Here is a 17,750-nt window from a genome sequence, read left to right as displayed (position 1 = left end):
TCAGCAAGCCTGCGTGTATCCTGTCTGAGCCTGCCTCTGGCAACCCGGGATAAGAAATAGATTTTAGAGTCAGCCCTCCATAGCTGCAGGCTCTGCGTGCATAGATTCAGCTACCCAGCATCCTGCAGTGAGCACTACTGCTCATATTCCCGAGGATTTCATGCGTACAATTGTGGCCTTCTCCTACATCAGCCCTCTCTCTTCAAACTTAAGACCACAGGAAAGATGGTTCATTGGGCAAACTTGCTATGCAGTGCCTGATGTCCTGAATCTAATCCCTGGAACCCACGGACGGGAGAAGGCGTTTACCTCTGACTTCCAAGGCATGTATGTTTTTCCCCTCATACCATACATATACAACACAATAAATACATGAATTGAAAAGACATGCAAATAGGAGGGAGGTTGGTGGGGAAAGGGGGCCCAGTGGAGAAATGAGTGGTTAAGAGAGGACAATGGGGACATTATCAAATTCTGTTATATAAATTATGGAATTGTAAACAAATAATCTTTTAAGTTTATAAACCTAGAATATAACAATTTAGACAAAAGCAGCCCAGCCCAATGGTGACCTTGAAACACCCTGGAGAGCAAGACCTCAGATTTAAAAGGGTTTAATTACGACATACTTCATCGGAGAGGCAAATTTACAGACTCTGAACTTCAATTTACTTCCTCATAAGAGAGCTGGTGACTGAAGTAAAGACCCATGGCTATTTATCTGAAGACTGCTTGTCCCTACAGTTGTCCAAAGCAAGAAATGCTACTTCAAACTTCTCTGCTTCTGTATTCGGACAATTATTAGGAAATCGAAACAGCCTGGGAAGTGAAAACTGCCACGAGATCTAAGAACCGTATGTATCTGACCCGGACGACTATTTTCAGTTCTCAAAACCCAAACCCAATCAAGCTCAGCGCTGGGGGAGGAAGTGAAAGGGGAAGAGAAAAAAACAAAACAAAACAAAACTGAATCTTCAACCCTTGTTTCTCCTCCATGACAACCAGTGGCACTTCACAGGTGGCGTATACAATTTGCTTTTATTCTGCTATCACTTGCTCAACCAACAAGAGTGGTTTTCCTGTCATCCTCTGCCACAGAGTCTACTCTAAAAGAGACAGCACAGGAATTATTATTATTGTGGGAAACACCACGCACCCAATTTAATTTAATAATCAGTTGGAATAAATCAAGCCATATTAATTTCAGTGACCCGATGCATTTTTAATTATGCTGAAGTTAATTTGTCTGTGATATCCTAAAGAAGAGGAGTCTTCTGCAGGTAGTTAAAATGCCATTAAACTAAAGTAATCAGAATTAGCATCTGCTATAGTCAATAATGGTCCACATAGAAAGAGTAGCCACCATCAAACTGACTGCTCTCAAGAGAGTTGGAAGGACTCAAAGATTTTCAAATTTGGAATAACATCGAAAGTCATTTATTCTAACACTACTATAAGACCCACAAAGTTTGCATAACTCAAGTTTGGTGAGTTTCAGATGAGCCCCTAAGTTACAGCTGGCTAGCCAAAAGAAATCACAATATTAGATATATGTAATTGCTGCTTGTCTCTTTAATATGACCATGTTGGACACCCTACCACAGTGAGCCATGATCCCCTGGGACATGGTTAGAGAAAGCAGGATTCATACCTGGAATAAGGGGACCATGTATTATAAGAGATGGTTAGAGTGTGTTGTATGAATTTGCACAGAGTGCCACGTTCCTAAATGGCACCATAGAACCCAGGGAACTAAGGGTGGAACCCTTTAGTAAAGGATGCAGTTTAAGATGAAGGGGTGATGTTGTGGTGACGTAACAGGCAAGGCAGGAGGGAAGTCTGCCTGTCCAGAATGTTGGGAAGGATACAGCAGGTAATCATTGTCCAAAAAGATGGACTCAGGCTAGAAGAAGTGCCCGGAACTGTAAAACATTATATAATTCAAGGGTTTTTTTTTTATAGGAAAACCTCAATTTCCTGAGTTTGTCCTATAGTAGGACACCTACCTAGACTTTGTAAGTACAGAAAAATAAATTGCATGTAAAAATGAAACTATTTGATTGACTTATCATGGATGAAAGCAGAGACATGTACCAGACAATGGTAGTACACGCCTTTAATCCCAGAACTTGGGAGGCAGAGGCAGGTGGATCTCTCTGAGTTCGAGACCAGCCTGGTCTACAAGAGCTAGCTCTAGGATAGGCTCCAAAGCTACACAGAGAAACCCTGTCTTGAAAACAACCGCCCCTCAAAAAATACTCTGTTTGCAAAGCCTGCCTAAATTTTTTAAAGTAGACAGACCACAGTACCACATGTCATGAAGGTGTAAGCCAATCATAAAAAACATTGAACACTGACTCAAAAGTCCCACAAAGCAAGACACCATTTTGGGAAAGAGCATGAAGATGTCTGTTGAGGTTTTCTTTCCCCCATGTGCACCTCACTCACAAGATTAATAACCCCACTTGGATGCAAAGACTTATTTGGCCTGCTAACTAAAAACTGCTCTGTTTCCATTAACAATGTGTCAATCATTACACCCACGGTAATATGAAGAAGTTCCCTAAAGACTGTTATGATGCTCTCGATTAGGGAAAGGAGACACAGGAGGAAGAGTGTGGAATGTAAAGGTGGTTAGTTCTTATTATCAACAACTGTTGATATTTCGAACAACAAGACATAGGCAACAGTCATAGGACATGGTGTATGGGTATTAATATCAACCTTGTTACACTCGAGGTCTCGGCCACCATGTTTAACATCAACCAAAACCTTATGTTCATCCATGAGAACCACAGAAAGTTTTAACTTTGGGAGCCATTAGCACTTGTCTAAGGTTATTATTCCCCATATGTAAGCAATAAGACGTCAGCCTGCTGCTGAGGGCTAGGTAGTGAGGATGATTCAAGAGAGAGGGAATGTTATTGTGTAGGCCACAAGAAAAAACAATCGGCTCGAAATATCAGCCTTGGGTTTAACTGGGTGATCCGCCCGTGATGGAAGAACAAAGCAGCCCAGAGCTCATAGACCACAGGGTCAAGCGAGACTTCAGCTGAAGAAAGAGAATGGCATCCTGACAGTTCCAGACCAAGCCGCTGACCCTCAGAAACTTTGCTCATACTGTATGAGGGTTGGTGATCGACTTAGTGAGACAATACTGAAGCCTATGCAGGAAACATCTTCCTCCGACTTCTCAAATACTAAAAAGAGGGACCATCCAGTTCAAGACTGGCTTAAGGGTGGTAGGAGGGATTGAGCTCCTTCAAAAGATCTGTTCGAACCAACGGTTATAAAAACACACACCCTACAGACAAATGTAAGGAAAAAGGCTGTGAAAATTGCTCCAAGGCCAAAGTTAGAACACATCAGCCTAGCACTTTGTAAATGCTATTAGAATAACACACACCCACATTCTTAGGTATCGCCATGACTGCAAAAGTAGTACCAAAAGGATGGACAAAGGCCACTTTCTCATGAGGACCAATAACAATGTTTCAACTGGTTATTGTCCTAAGATGATCTTCAAGAGTGAGAAAAACAGTGAGAAGACTATTTTAAGAGAAATTTTCCTTCGTGTTGTTATTATGAAACCATTTTACTTTTGCAATACCTTTCTGGACACAGCCCAAATCAAAAACACAAAATAACCAACACAACGAAAATTCCATTTCCTGCTAGTCTGAATTTTTGTTGGCTTTTTTTTTTCTCCTGGCTGTGAGAGTTGAAATTGCATGTGGCGATTACTGCTTTACACCTTTTGTAGCCTGTTGTGGTTCTGTTGACAGACCACAGGTGCTTTAATCTTGCAGGCAAGCTCCTATAAAGAAGATCTGGGTAAAAACCACATCCCCCACTAGGATAAGCAGAAGAATATGTACCTCGTTCAAACTTTAACCTCTGGTAAAGTTGATACTCGGCCACGGGCACCAAACAGGCAATCTGAAATCAGAGACGTTGGAGAGAGATGAGATTTCAGTCAGTGGAGGGTCCTACATCCCCAGCCCTTTCTGATACATTTCTCTGACTTTGCCTCTATACCCCCTCTCCCAGCTGCCTGGAAACCATTTTCCCTACTTGTTCATCAGGAAGTAACACAAGCAGCAATTCACAAACCATCCCCATCCTCTTGCCAAGGTTAGGCGCCACCGCTCAAGCCGTGAGGAATAAAACTCCCTGGATGCCTCCATTCCTTGCCTTGGTTGGCAGCTACCAACCAAGGTTTGTTATCTGGGGCTTTCTCGTTGTTTGTGGACAGATATGAAAGAAGCTCTTTCCTTCTTTACATTTACTGTAAAAGAGACTTTCCAAAGACCATAGATGTATCTTTGGATCTTTAAACACTAAGGTTAAGTAGACAGCACCTCAGTAAATACGCAAACTTTGTACATAGAAATGATATGCTCTGAATGATACAAGCTTTTCTACTGGCAAAATTCCCTTCGCTTATACCACACTGACATATTGTGCAATGGCAACAAGGCAATGTCTTATGACATTGCTTGTGACTAGACTCCCATTTCTACTTTGGACAGTAGAATGAACCAAGGACTTCCTAGTAAACAACGATGATTCATACTGACAGCGACACTGTTAAACACATTAAACATCTTAAAATTACATTCCAAAGTCAGGAAAAGCTAACTGCTCATATAAACTGGAATCCTAAAAATATTAGCTATATTGATGGCAATGTATAACCATGTTGATGTTGCCAAATTACAAATGAGAAACAGAAGGATTTGAGATCAGCCTCCCAGGAATTTAACAAGTTAATCATGGGCCCCTACTCTTAGCTTGATAACTCTAGCATTAAACTATGAAGCTACTATATGTATGAATTATTATATATACATCATGCATATATGAACTATAGCTATGATTTTGTTACAAAATACACTTAAAACATTTTTACAATTGACAAAACAAAGGGCCTGCTTCGAGAAAACTACAATAAGATGATGATGCAAATATAATTGTATTTAATAATACAATATATTTTAAAAGTACATTTATAATAAAATTATGTACCTCAAAAGTAGTCTCGGTCTGTTTATTTCACAATCAGACCAAATTAACAGAAATGAATTAAAGATCACAAAATAAACAAGTTCAGTCTTCAGCATACCTAACTCAGTACAATAAAATTGGTCCATTCTGAAAAACATTTCCCTTCAAACTTTCTTTTACCAAATTTGGGGGGGATGAGTTTTCACCTGGTACCTTAAAGAAAAGTCCCTTAACAAACCTTGTGAGAAAAAAATAGGTCCAATTTCATGATATATGCATTTTGCTATAGTTCTGTTAAAAGTATAATTGGACTTTAGTAATATGGAAAGTTAGATTTGTTAATTTGCTATAGTACCACCCAAAAAAACTCCCCTAAAAGTCAAAGGCATCATGAATAAATTCAGAGTTGAAGAAAGAAAGTCCAGGCATCAGGCATTAGAAGATGGAGCTCATTGCTTGACTTTGTTACTGGTCGCCATAAGTGGAGGGCAAATGATCTAAGGCTACTTCCACCTTGGACTCAAGCTGACTTGGGGTAGGCCTCATCTGGGTTTGTATTCCATAATCCTATTTTTACCTTCCTCTTCTCAAATGCTGCCGAGATCACTGATTCTATGCAAAAGTCATCACCCTCAACTAAAATGATTTGCATCAGATTGATACAGACCTTCTTTGAATCCATCAAAGAAGCTCCAAATAATATTATTTTTCCAGTGATGAACAAGTCATATAATAGTTAATCCACATAATATTTATGGGAGACAAGAAAATAGGAGAGAAAGTGTTTTTAGAGACAGATTCTATGTTAATGAGAAAAAAGACAGAGAGTGGCACGGTAAAAGCTACTAACAATAGGGCTGGGTGTTTATTTTAAATTAGAAAGGCAGATTCCATCAGACCAATACTTTAAGGCCAAGAGGAACGGCATAAATCTCTAACATTTTATGTGTTGACCTAGTTTGATTTTCCCACTTACTATTTCATAAAGTCAAATATTTATTTAGAATTCGGCTTTAGCAAAGTAAGTTAACTTGTGCCCTGAAGTTTGTAGTCACCAAGAGTCACCAGTGCTCAGTCTGATCCTTGCAGAATACAGATAAGGCCTAGAGCACACTCATCTCCCTACCAGCTCTGCGCTTCGGGAGCACACCTTCTCAGTACGCTTGCTGACAGCCTACCACAGGACATCTGGGCAAGACATCTGGGCTACGTTCAAGATGTGCTCACAGAATGAAATCACTCAGAACAACACACACACTTAAGAGTCAAAATGAAGCCAGGTGGTGGTGGTGGCACATGCCTTTAATCCCAGCACTCAGGAGGAAGAGACAGGAGGATCTCTGTGAGTTTGAGGCCAGCCTGGTCTACAAGAGCTAGTTCCCGGACACGCTCCAAAGCTACAGAGAAACCCTGTCTCGAAAAGCCAAGAAAAAAAAAAGAGTCAAAATGAAGCTTCTCCCTGATTTTGCCACCTCTTATATTTTGTCGTTTAAAACTCATGTCCTCTCACAGTGTAAGTTTTAGATGAGAGAGAGCTGGACCTGGTTTAAAACACACATACACATATGCATGGATGCGCGCGCGCACACACACATACACACACACACACCCACACACACACAGTATCCAAAGTATTAATTCTTGGTTTCACTGTCATTTTAGAGCTAAGTTAGAGCTGTTTAAGGCTTCCATTTGTACAATTATAAAATTTAAGTAACTGTTACGATGAGTTCTGGAAGGGTCTGTAAGGCTGCAGGTGAAAGGGCTGCAGCAGGTGTTTGCAGATGCTCACGAGAGCCCAAAAACTGCCAGGCAGCCAAACTGGCAATGCCAGGAGAAGATCAATGAGATTCTACAGAGCTATTTTACATCTACCTTTATCCTCTTATTTTTAAAAAACCGGCAGAGATATTCAAAATGGTCCAAAATCACACTGTAATGCTCTTTTGAAACTTTTCATTCCCAAATAAATTTCAGACTCACAACATGTCATAAAGGTTGAATAAAAAGACTTCCCAAGTGTTACCCTCTCAACTTCTCCTAAAGAGAACCTTAGGTAAAAACTGCCGTTAAGCCAGGCAGTGGTGGCACACGCCTTTAATCCCAGCACTCGGGAGACACAGGCAGGCCGATCACTGTGAGTTCAAGGCCAGCCTGGTCTACAAGAGCTAGTTCCAGGACAGGAACCAAAAGCTACGGAGAAACCCTGTCTCGAAAAATCCAAAAAAAAAAAAAACAACAAAAAAAAACTGCCGTTAATTATTAAAAGAATACAATTCAAATTGGTATGATACAACTAAATGATTGCCAGGACTTATTAAAATTTCACACATTCTCCCACTAATGTCCTTTTCCAGTCTGGTACGCACTCCAAGCTACAGCCCTGTATCTAGCTGCAGCGTCTCCTGGGCCTTCTGTGGCCCTTTTTAGTTTATCTTTTCCTCTCCTGCTCTCCACATGTTTGAAACATACAGGCCAGCTGTCTGCATGCTGCTCTTCAACTGTGGTTGCCCTGATGCCTTCTCGTGATCATATGTGACTTGGGGACCGTCAGGAGGCACGTGGGGACCACAGTATTAGCGATATTAGCCGGAAAGGGGGTGCAGCGGTTAACTGTTCTTGCAGAGGACCTAGTTGTGGTTCCCAGCATGCTCGTGTCAGCTCACAACCATCGATGACTCCAGTTCCAGGGTATCCAACACCCTCTTCTAACTCCCATGGATACCAGGCAGGCACGAGGTACACATACATACATGCAGACACAACACACATATATAAAATAAATCTTAAAAGAATTTTCTAAGAGGCCACGGCCTGGATCAACCACTAAAACTCCTCAGTTTAGTTATTGCTTTTCCGCATCTCCTTTAAAATTTGTGTTAATTCACTCCGACCCAAGCATAAAATATACTTTTCTTCTTCGTCTTCCCAGACATTCTTTTGAAAAATTAAAGAAAAAGAAATAACCTGAAAAGAATGTGAGAAAAGATATCAGACATTAAAAACAAAGAGCTTTGCTCTGATCTCTTGTTATCTGGTAGGAATGAACCCAGGGATGCTTACTAGCTACCCAGGTGCAATTGTGCTAAGTCTTCTCTATTCTATCCGCAGCACAGCAGAACCAGGAAGTCAGTGTTCACCTGCACATGGGAGCCCAGATAGCTACACACATGGGAGCTGGGACAGCTACACACACGGGAGCCGGGACAGCTACACACACGAGAGCCGGGACAGCTACACACACGGGAGCCGGGACAGCTACACACACGGGAGCTGGGACAGCTACACACGGGAGCCAGGACAGCTACACACAACAGCTGACTGGGTATCTCAGCTGACTGAGAAGAAGCTTTGAAAAGTGAGGCACAGCTTTGAGTTTGAACCACTGTTTGCTGGAACCATCATATGGAAGCAAGCCGCCACCCATATTAACACTAACCCACGAAAAAGAAAAAAGAAAGGGAGGAGAGAGACGAAGAGGGGAGAGTGGAGCCTGCCCATCACAAATATTGATGCCGAAAGTGATAGGTGGCCCCGGAAGAAATGTGGATCTTGCTGCAAACACTCTTTCGAAAGAGAACACTAAAATGAAGTGTTCTCATTAAGTGTTCTAAATTAAGGACAGGCTTTAGGACGTACAGCCTATTGGTTTATAAAACCAAACCAATAGGAAAGAGAAGTCAAGGTTTTATTCAGGTTTGACCCTTTAAATCAGCTGCTTAAAGGAAAAAAAGTAAAGAAACAGGTTGAATGGTGAACTGCGACGGATGAGTGCAATTGGCCATGAAGAGATTGTTATGACCCGCCAAGCAAGGTCTGGGCATTTCCGAGGTGCCATGACTTGCAAAAATGGAAGCAGGAAAAACCACTTGTATGAAGTTAATGCAGAAACTTAGCAATATCTTCTGTCTCATCCCAACACACAGGCAGCCCCGTCCAGCAGAGCAGAAAGGAGTGCATCCACCCATAGTCTAAGTACAACACCTAGATCCTGAATGGAAAGAGCCAGAGGGCATCACAGCCGGAGGGGGCGGGGCTGAGTGGGGGCATCCTGGAACGAGGATCCAGATCACGTCACAGGTTCTTTCCTCCCGTTGCAAATCTAGGAGTTAAAAGAACACACCCGTGTGTGTAACAGTGGAGGCAGATTCAACTAAACGGCTGCTTAGCTTTCCAGCACAGCTTCAAAGAATCTCAGATATTTTATTTCCCACTTACATGAGGCTTTAAATACATCTCAAAATGAAAATCTAAACACGTTCAAAAAATAAATTTCAGCTGGAAACCTCAAAAATATCTCTTCACTCTGGTTTGGCAGATCCCTTTGTCCTCTCTCACCTCCAAAATTTAGCTTTTCTCCAGCTGGCACCCATCACAATGGATGGTCATTAGAGACACAGTCAGTCCCTTTCCATCTGTACCCTGACGTCACAAGCAGGGAAAGAGGCTCACTAGCTAGGGCATCTTCATCTTTCTGCCCCCACTGCCCACCACGGGAATGGGACGGAATGTTGTTAACAGAGAGATGCCAAGGGCAGCTGTGAAGAATATCTGGTTCCTATAGCTCCAGCTGCCTCCCCCAAAGCCACCTTAAATAAACACATCGGAGGAAAAACTGTATTTTGCACATGTAAACCTCAGATTTCCTTAGCCCTTCTTCTCCTTCTCTTCCCCTGGGCCTCTGAGCACTACACTCTAAATCCTTTCCTACAGAAATTCTGAGCTCCTCTTCCTGGCAAGGACAACTGTACCCACCCTTCCTCTGGTGCATCCTGGGAGTAAAAGGCAGGCTGGCCCCAGGACTTGAAAAGAGGCCTGGTGTGTGAGAGGCTGGTGAGAGGTGGTGCATTCCTGCCTCCCCTACCAGCTGCCAGTCAGGAAAAGTCCAGTTCCGCTGGCCATGCAGTGACAGGCACTGTTCAAATGGCTTTATGTGCCTGTCACGTTAATGTCACATGGCACAGGCTCTCCCGGCAGGGGCAGGCCATTTCTCCAACACTGCAGGGAACTGCTGAGATTAAACATCACCTTTCAATACAGGGCTTTATTTAAAGTAAAGCGGACAGAAATAGCAATCTGTGTGTCCTGTGTTCATAATTCCAGGTTGGACAGGTTCCTGGGTTCCAGTACATGGGAAAACCCTGTGGTGCACTAGGCGAAAGTACCAGATGATGCAATGGAGGAAAACTTGACTTTCCCCTGGCTCCCAGAAAGGTCACCTCTAAGCCACGAGTCACTGTCGATCACCAGCTTCTGGGGCACTGAGGGGGACGCCGCCACATTCTCCTGTCTCCCGCATAAGCAAACAGGGCTTGAACCAGCATTCGAATGCTTTACTAATGAGGTTATTCTTGACAGATAAACATGAAGAGGCAGAGCCACAGCTGAGCCAATTTAGAGGATTCAGGAAGACAGACAGGGAGCCCAGCCAAGTGAGCAAGCTGGACCCAGGGAGGAAAGCACACACACGAAGAGCTTAGCCGGCTGTACCCAGAACCATTTCCAGCAAGGATATTTATGTGTTACCTGCACGATTAAATCTGTTTCTCAAGTGTAAGGAGGAAAATCGTCATGGTGGAATTCAGTTAAGTGTCACACGAATGGGCCCCACTGTGATACAGTAACAACAGCAGAGACTACAGGCGTAGAGTAGCATAAGGATTATACATAATGAAGTCCGTAGGTTAGGAAGGGGGGGTGGCACAGCCCCCCAGTTCATCTGTGTGCAGCACTACTTTGAAAGGAAGAGTCCCGAATAAACAGATAAAGCTAATCAGATCTCCAATATAATCTCAGTTCAATTCAAACTTCTGAATGAGAACAAGCCCCACCGCCATTACACGGTTTTACCACGGTGACTGCAAGTCGTAGCAGGTTGGTTAAGTACTGGGGCTGGAGAGATGGCTCAGAGGTTAAGAGCACTGACTGCTCTTCCAGAGGTCCTGAGTTCAATTCCCAGCAACCACATAGTGGCTCACAACCATCTGTAATGAGATCTGGTGCCCTCTTCTGGCCAGCAAGCAGACAGACAGAACATTGTATATGTAATAAATAAATAAATAAATAAATCTTAAAAAAAAAAAAAAGAACTTGACTACTGTATCTGAATGCGCCTCATGAGTTGGGCTCTCTGTAAAGCCAGTGAGAACAGAAATGGTCCACGGATGCCCTAGAGAGTCTTTCTGTCCATCTAATGAGAAAAAGATGTGGCAAATGTTAAATTAGCTTAGTATGGCATAGTCTTGTTCTGTTTCCCCAAATATACTTTGAAATTTTTATGAATTTTGAGAAGTATTATGGGATTGTTTGGTTTTAATATAGCCTTAAAGTAAAATTGCGTTGGGCAGAGAAACATAATACAGCTAATAGCAGCTAGGAAGGAGAGACTGTGTAGCATTGGGAAAGAATGGGCAGAATGCTACCAGGAAATGGGTATGCAAGGACAACCAGAAGACCTCTGGGAGAGGCCTGGGCTAAACTCCCCATGTGTTCAAACACACTGGCCTGGCAATCAACTTCCAAGATGTTGCATAAATAGGGTAGTGCTTCCGTGTGAAGTCCAGGATAACTGGGCCACTAGGCTCTCCGCAGTGACAGAGATTCTCTGCTCTGAGCTGTCAATCTGGTAGCCATTAGCCATGAATGGCTATGAACAATTCAAAGCAATTATCAAGCGGCACATCAGAAGAGCTAAGTTTCTTTATAGAGTTTTAATAAAACTACAACTAAATATCCACACCTGAATGGCAGTTGCCAGACTGGGTCTAGATTAATTTCATAAGCTTTGTCTTGAAACCTCACCAAACTGTTCCTTTATGTTTAATAGATTTTCCATATAGGAATTAAATACGATTTCACCCAATTTACAGACTACTCCATGTCTCATGTATTTCACTGTTTTTGTTTTGTTTTGTTCGAGTCTGGATTAATCTGTAGCTTTGGAACTCTGTAGACCAGGCTGGCCTCGAACTCACAGAGATCCATCTGTCTCTGCCTCCTGAGTGCTGGGAGTAAAGGAATGAGTCCCCACCAGCATTTCACTGTTACGATTCTCTGGCTCATTCTACGTTTATGGCCCCTCTGCCAGGTCAGATGCTCCTCCAGGATGGTGTGGGGCTGCCTTGGCCTCCACTTGGTCCCTACACGCAGGGTGGTACTTGCACCTTGTGCTCTCTGTTTAATCCCTGGACTAGGTAACACATCAGAGAAACAAGCTGGAAAGGCCAGCGCCAAGACCAATACTCTGGGATATTCGGGCCTCGCTCCTTCATAGTGAGCAGTATGGCGGGCAGCTAGTTTCTCTCCTTCAGTCTCCCCGTCCCATTACTCAAGGCAAAAGCAAGCAGTGATCTTTGCGGGCAGGATGTAAGCTTTCAATCCTTTTTACAAAACTTTGGCTTCATTATTTTCTTAAAATGAGTCAACTCTACACCATTAGGTATTCCTTTATGCATCCTTTAAAGGCACTTCTAAAAAAAAAATTAATCCCTTATACCAGTGTTCATAAACCGCACACGGGACAGACTAAGTCAGGGTAGGAGCAGCTGTAGCATGTCTCCCTGCTTTTCTAATAAAGCAAAGGATATGTTTTAAAATAAGTGTATTCAGAAAGACGTATATGTACATGTACACACAGATATCTAACTATATACATATTTGTGTCTACCCACACACCATGAGCCCCTAATGTTCAAGTCCTTTGCTGCACATTTGTTCTGCCTGCTTTCTTCCCCCTAATGCTACGGAGGTCACGGGAACTGGATGAGAATTCTAGCTTTTTCTAGACAGGTTTCTTGAGGCAAGTCACTGACCGTCTCTGGACTTCAGTTTCTACATCTAAAGAAAACACCCGACTTCACGAGGTTTGAGGGAAGGATTAGTTAGTACACAGATCAAAGAAGGAACAGGAAGAATGCCTGGTGCTAAGCGGGTTCTCTGTGCTTATCTAATGGACAGTCTATTTCATGAGTTTCTGGGGGGCGGTACTTTTGGAGGGTTACACATTCTCTTAGACAAGAGTTCATTATATTCAGGTGAACAGAGCCTGAAGGTCCAGAGGCAAATTTCAGGCCAGTCAATTGGGGAGGGGCTGTCAACCAAACAAAAGGATGGGATGAAGTGCAATCTGGAGAGATAGGAACACTTGCTCCAGGGAACGGCCTATCTGATGCTAGGGAAAGGCCTCTCTCCCTGCTCTTGGAAATGTTTCAACCTCCAGCTACCTCTGCAGAAGGCCACAAACAAACTAGTGTAGACCTGTCATCATGACGTACCGCATAACTCCCTCACTTGCGGTCTATCTGCCTTCGACGTTTTGGGGCTCATGAGACCATCCGTTCGGCATCCTCCTAAGCCTCACTCCTGCTGAGTTTGGTTTCTAGCCTCTCTGCCCGTTTGAAGAGGGGCTACAGCACGTGAGATGGCATACATAAACAGAACTGAGATAAACGGCACACTCCTCTCAGCTTGTATAAAGATTCCAGCACCGTGGGGCAATAAAACACTCCTTGAAAGTGTTAACCTCTGTATTTTGTCACTAGCTCCCTAGTAGGCAATACTTAAGAGTCAAGATCCTAAGAAATAAGTCAGCAGGGAAGACGGGAAGGCCACGGCAGGCATTCATACCTCAGTTTCCTGCAAGGTCCCGTGGTTTAGGCACACCATGTCAGGACAAGTGATGGGAGACCCGCATCCTTCTCGGATTGACAGCATCATATACTGTTTCAGACACTATAAGAAGAGAAAAAAAAAGCAGATATTTTAAACATCACATCCACTACAGTAGTGCAAAGGTTACATAAGAGGGCATGCACAGCCTCTTCCTAAATTGGTTGTCCTGGGATTCCTGTACTCAGGAAACGTAAGTTATCACAAGTGTGGGTACTAAAGAGCCATGACTTTGGAAAGAATGCAGAGCCAGGCAGTTAATTACAGATGACTTCATTTTAAGAGTTTCCTTGGGTCAGATTCCCGTGTGCTCGCTCAGTCAGTCCACCACAGACAGGGACGGAAGAACCGCTTTGCGCTCACAGCAGACACCGCCCCCCCATCTTCTTTTCAAACTGGATTTGATTTCCCAATTCTCATTGGCTTGCATGCTTTCTCATTCTCGGATGTATCTGTTTATTTTCTATGTCTAAGTGTTTTTCCTGCATTGCACCATGCGTGTCACAGAGGTCAGAAGGGGGCACCAGATCCTCTGGAGCTGGAGGTATGAATGGTGATGGACCACTGTGTGGGTGCTCACACCTGACCCCAGTCCTCTGCAAGCACAAGCACTCTTAACCACCATCCCCATCTCTCTAGCACCCCCAGTTCTGTTTTTAATCTAGTGGACCTCTCTTGTAAGTTTGCCTGAAAGTAGAATGACCTCGCTCTTGGGTCCTGGAACTAAGCTACCCAAACAGAATCAAAATCCTAGTAAGAACTGAGTTGTGTAGGAACAAGTCAGGTGGCTTCCTTCTGGCTGGGGATCTCAAAGACAATTTGGGAGATTAGGCCATTCCAAAGACAGAAGCCTTGGTGGATGCCATGCTGAGAAGGATTTTGATGTGCTTTGTATTGTTGCTGCGTTTTGTTTTGTTTTTGACGTAGGGTTTCACTATGCAGCCCAGGCTGACCTAGAACTTTCAATCTGCCTGCCTCGGCCTTTCAAACTGGGTGACCACCAGGTCTTCCTTGAGGAGCTTTGGACAGGAAAATAAAAGAAACACTGGGCAACCTGGGGAAGGGGAGCTTCTCCCAAAAGGAATGGTTATGAATAAGAACGCCACCCACAAACTTGATACTTCTTGATTGTTACACCCGAACCTTGGGCAGTGGGCGCAAGGAGCGTGGGAGAGGGACTGGCCATACCATGTAGACCTCCAATGACTTCCTTATCCTAACTCAACTCCACATGCGCATAGGGCAAAAAAAGGCAGGTGTTGACCAAATCCAGCTTGAAAATGTTCAGAACCAAGTGTTAGGTTGGGGCGTGCATCGTGTAGTTAGGTCTGCAGGGGCCACACACAGACTTCTTCCTTGTCATTATTTTCTTAACAATGACTCTTATAACCCAGAGGTGATTTAAGTCACATTATAAGCTATGTGTAGATTATACACCAATGGTATGCAAGTCATTTTATATCTAAGACATTTGCATGCTTGCATGCTCGCAGGTTTGAGTATCTTAGGAGGAATATTGGAGCCACTTCCTAGCAGACACCAATGCACTACTATAATTCCAAAATTATAAATCCAAAACCTGACTATTCAATTTCTGCTAATTAAATCTTATAATTAGAATTGTGAGCCTTCGTCTATTTTCATGACCATTAAAAAAAAAAAACCCAAGTTCAAATGTTTGAGGGGTATACTCAAACACAATCTAGTAATGAAGCAATGACTTAAAAATGATCATTTATAACTGAGTTTAGATTTTTAAAAATTTATACACTTATTTATCAATCCTTTACATTAAAAGCAGTGCCCACTGGGAATGGTGGCGCACATCTTCAGTCCCAGTGCTCAGGAGACAGAGGCAGGCGGATCTCTACGAGTTCAAGGCCAGCCTGGTCTATAAAGTGAATTCTGGGACAGTCAGGCCTCTGCTGTACAGAGAAACCCTGATTCACAAAAACAAAACAAACAGAAAAGCAGTGCCATGCACTATTGCTAAACCAATAAACGAAAGTCTGTGGTCAGACGTTTAGCACGGAATTGTGAAATCTGTGACTTTTCCTGACCTCTTAAAATGAATTTTCTTCATATGAAGATGAAACCCAAGCATCGCTATTATATTTCATTTAAAAGCGTGTATTTTTCTAATTGAAGTGACTGACGAATCAAGAAGCGTGGGTAACAATGCCAGACAGATTTGCCCCTTTGGGGACTTAGCAGTCCCTTTCTGCATCAAGTCAATTTCTCCCACCACAGCAAGACCCAGAAACCAGCTTAAATATGCATCATGGCCTAATCAAATAAACTTTACAAAATCATGAAAACGATGTTCAGATGGCAGTTAGAAGGCATGAGAACATGTATACAACAGAGAATAGGTATCGGGGAGCAAACATCCACTCCAATCACTCCTAGCCTATGCGTGGCCTCATTGTAGATACTAAATATTAACTTTTACTTTCTTGTTCGAAAAATGGGTGACAACAGCTCCTAGCTCTGAGATGTGCGGTGGCAAACACGGTTTGGTCCCAGGAGCTGTGGCCTGTGGGAGAAAGCGGCATCAAGACAATATAGGGATAATCCCCTACAGGCAAAACTCTAGAGGAACTGCCCAAGCTGGCCACTGGCTCACATAAAGGGTGTTATCCCAAGGACCCTGCCTGCTGCCTACCATGCTGCTTCTAGAGACTTCCCTGTCTCTAGCCACATATGGTTCCAGTATTACTGCCTTCACCCTCTCCTGCCAGCTGCCACTCACAGAAACTGAGGTAATCAGGTTCTAAACATATATGTTGTCCAGACTCAAGGGGAAAGTACATGAGCAAAACAAAGTATTACTGTAACGAACTTCAGAGCATAGCAGCTGAGGTGTACACACACTGACAGAGGCAAATGACGCTACCTAGGACCCGGATGCCTGTCCTCATCATTTTTAAACTAGGAAAGATAATGTCTGTTTAGTTATAGGGTTTCGTGCATACATACACACACACCTAAAATGAGGTCTTTGTAAGTTTCTGAATTGTTTAATCTTAGACCGCTCCACCCTTTGGAGTTCTGACATCTCCTTTCCAGGCTCTCTGCAAAAAAAAACCAGTTAAACCACCCGGGGCAGAGAAGCTGCCCAGACAGAAAAGCTGTGTGAGCCAGAACATTCTATCAGCCCACAGACAAGCTTCTCCTCAAGACTCTTTGAAGGGTACAGAAAAGGCTTAATGCTATACAGTGACTAGAGAGATATCACATGAGTCTTTATGGGCAAGAATAATTATTCAAACTTATATTGCAAATTAGTACAGTTGAAATATCAAGGTTCCCCATTGGCTTATTAGCAGATGTTCCATTTGCTAGTGCAAGGTCCGTAAGTGTTTTGTAAACCATAATACACCCACTAATGAATTAAGATGCTTTCCACACAAGTACTCCCATGTCTACAAAAAATATGGTGTCTGTGACTTTTTTTTTATTTTTTTTTGGATTTTTTTCAAGACAGGGTTTCTCCGTAGCTTTTGGTTCCTGTCCTGGAACTAGCTCTTATAGACCAGGCTGGCCTCAAACTCACAGAGATCCGCCTACCTCTGCCTCCCGAGTGCTGGGATTAAAGGCGTGAGCCACCACCGCCTGGCATGGTGTCTGTGACTTTAGGAGCTAAGTTGGAACTGTGTACGACCCATGGGCATTGAGTGTGCACACCTTTCTTTTATTCTACGAGACACAAGTTTGAGATGCAGGTGCCTTAGCGTCGGCTGTTAAGCAGCCGGGAGCTCAGACCCACAACACAGCCATCAGTGTGGGTGTGCACCCATCCAGTGTGAGCATGCACTTCACCCAAAAGCAGAGGAAGAACGGCTAGTCCCAGCCACGGCTCCTTACTACGTGTTTCAAGTGCCTCGTGTTCACGTTCTCCATTAGCTCTCACTGAAAACTGCCATCTCAGACCCTCTCTCCATCACCCCAGCCAGCTAAAGAAGCACAAAAGCAAAACCATTTTACAAGAACCAAACAAGCCAACCATGGGTAAACAATTACGATTCTGGAGAAAAAAAAAAATCTGGTCCCTAGCTTAAACACAGAGATGCACA

The 17,750-nt window shown here is 43.3% G+C and overlaps 1 protein-coding gene across 4 annotated transcripts in view; it reads right to left on the bottom strand.

The window, feature by feature from the left end:
• The window catches only part of LOC121443231 (E3 ubiquitin-protein ligase RNF144B-like), a 132,157-nt gene that overhangs the window by 14,888 nt on the left and 99,519 nt on the right, over positions 1–17,750 (bottom strand). For all 4 annotated transcript variants that reach the window (XM_041644908.1, XM_041644909.1, XM_041644907.1 and 1 more), the window contains exons 3-4: positions 13,633–13,737; positions 3,879–3,939 (exon numbers count right to left, since the gene is read on the bottom strand). In XM_041644908.1, coding sequence (XP_041500842.1) covers positions 3,879–3,939; positions 13,633–13,737 — 166 coding nt within the window. The remainder of the gene's footprint in view (positions 1–3,878; positions 3,940–13,632; positions 13,738–17,750) is intronic.

This window comes from Microtus oregoni, unplaced genomic scaffold (assembly GCF_018167655.1).
Source record: "Microtus oregoni isolate MIOR12 unplaced genomic scaffold, Mior012 000103F_ref0000194, whole genome shotgun sequence".
Lineage (NCBI taxonomy): Eukaryota > Metazoa > Chordata > Mammalia > Rodentia > Cricetidae > Microtus > Microtus oregoni.
The sequence above is the reverse complement of the archived record's forward strand: the minus strand, read 5'-3'. Positions and strand labels throughout refer to the sequence as shown.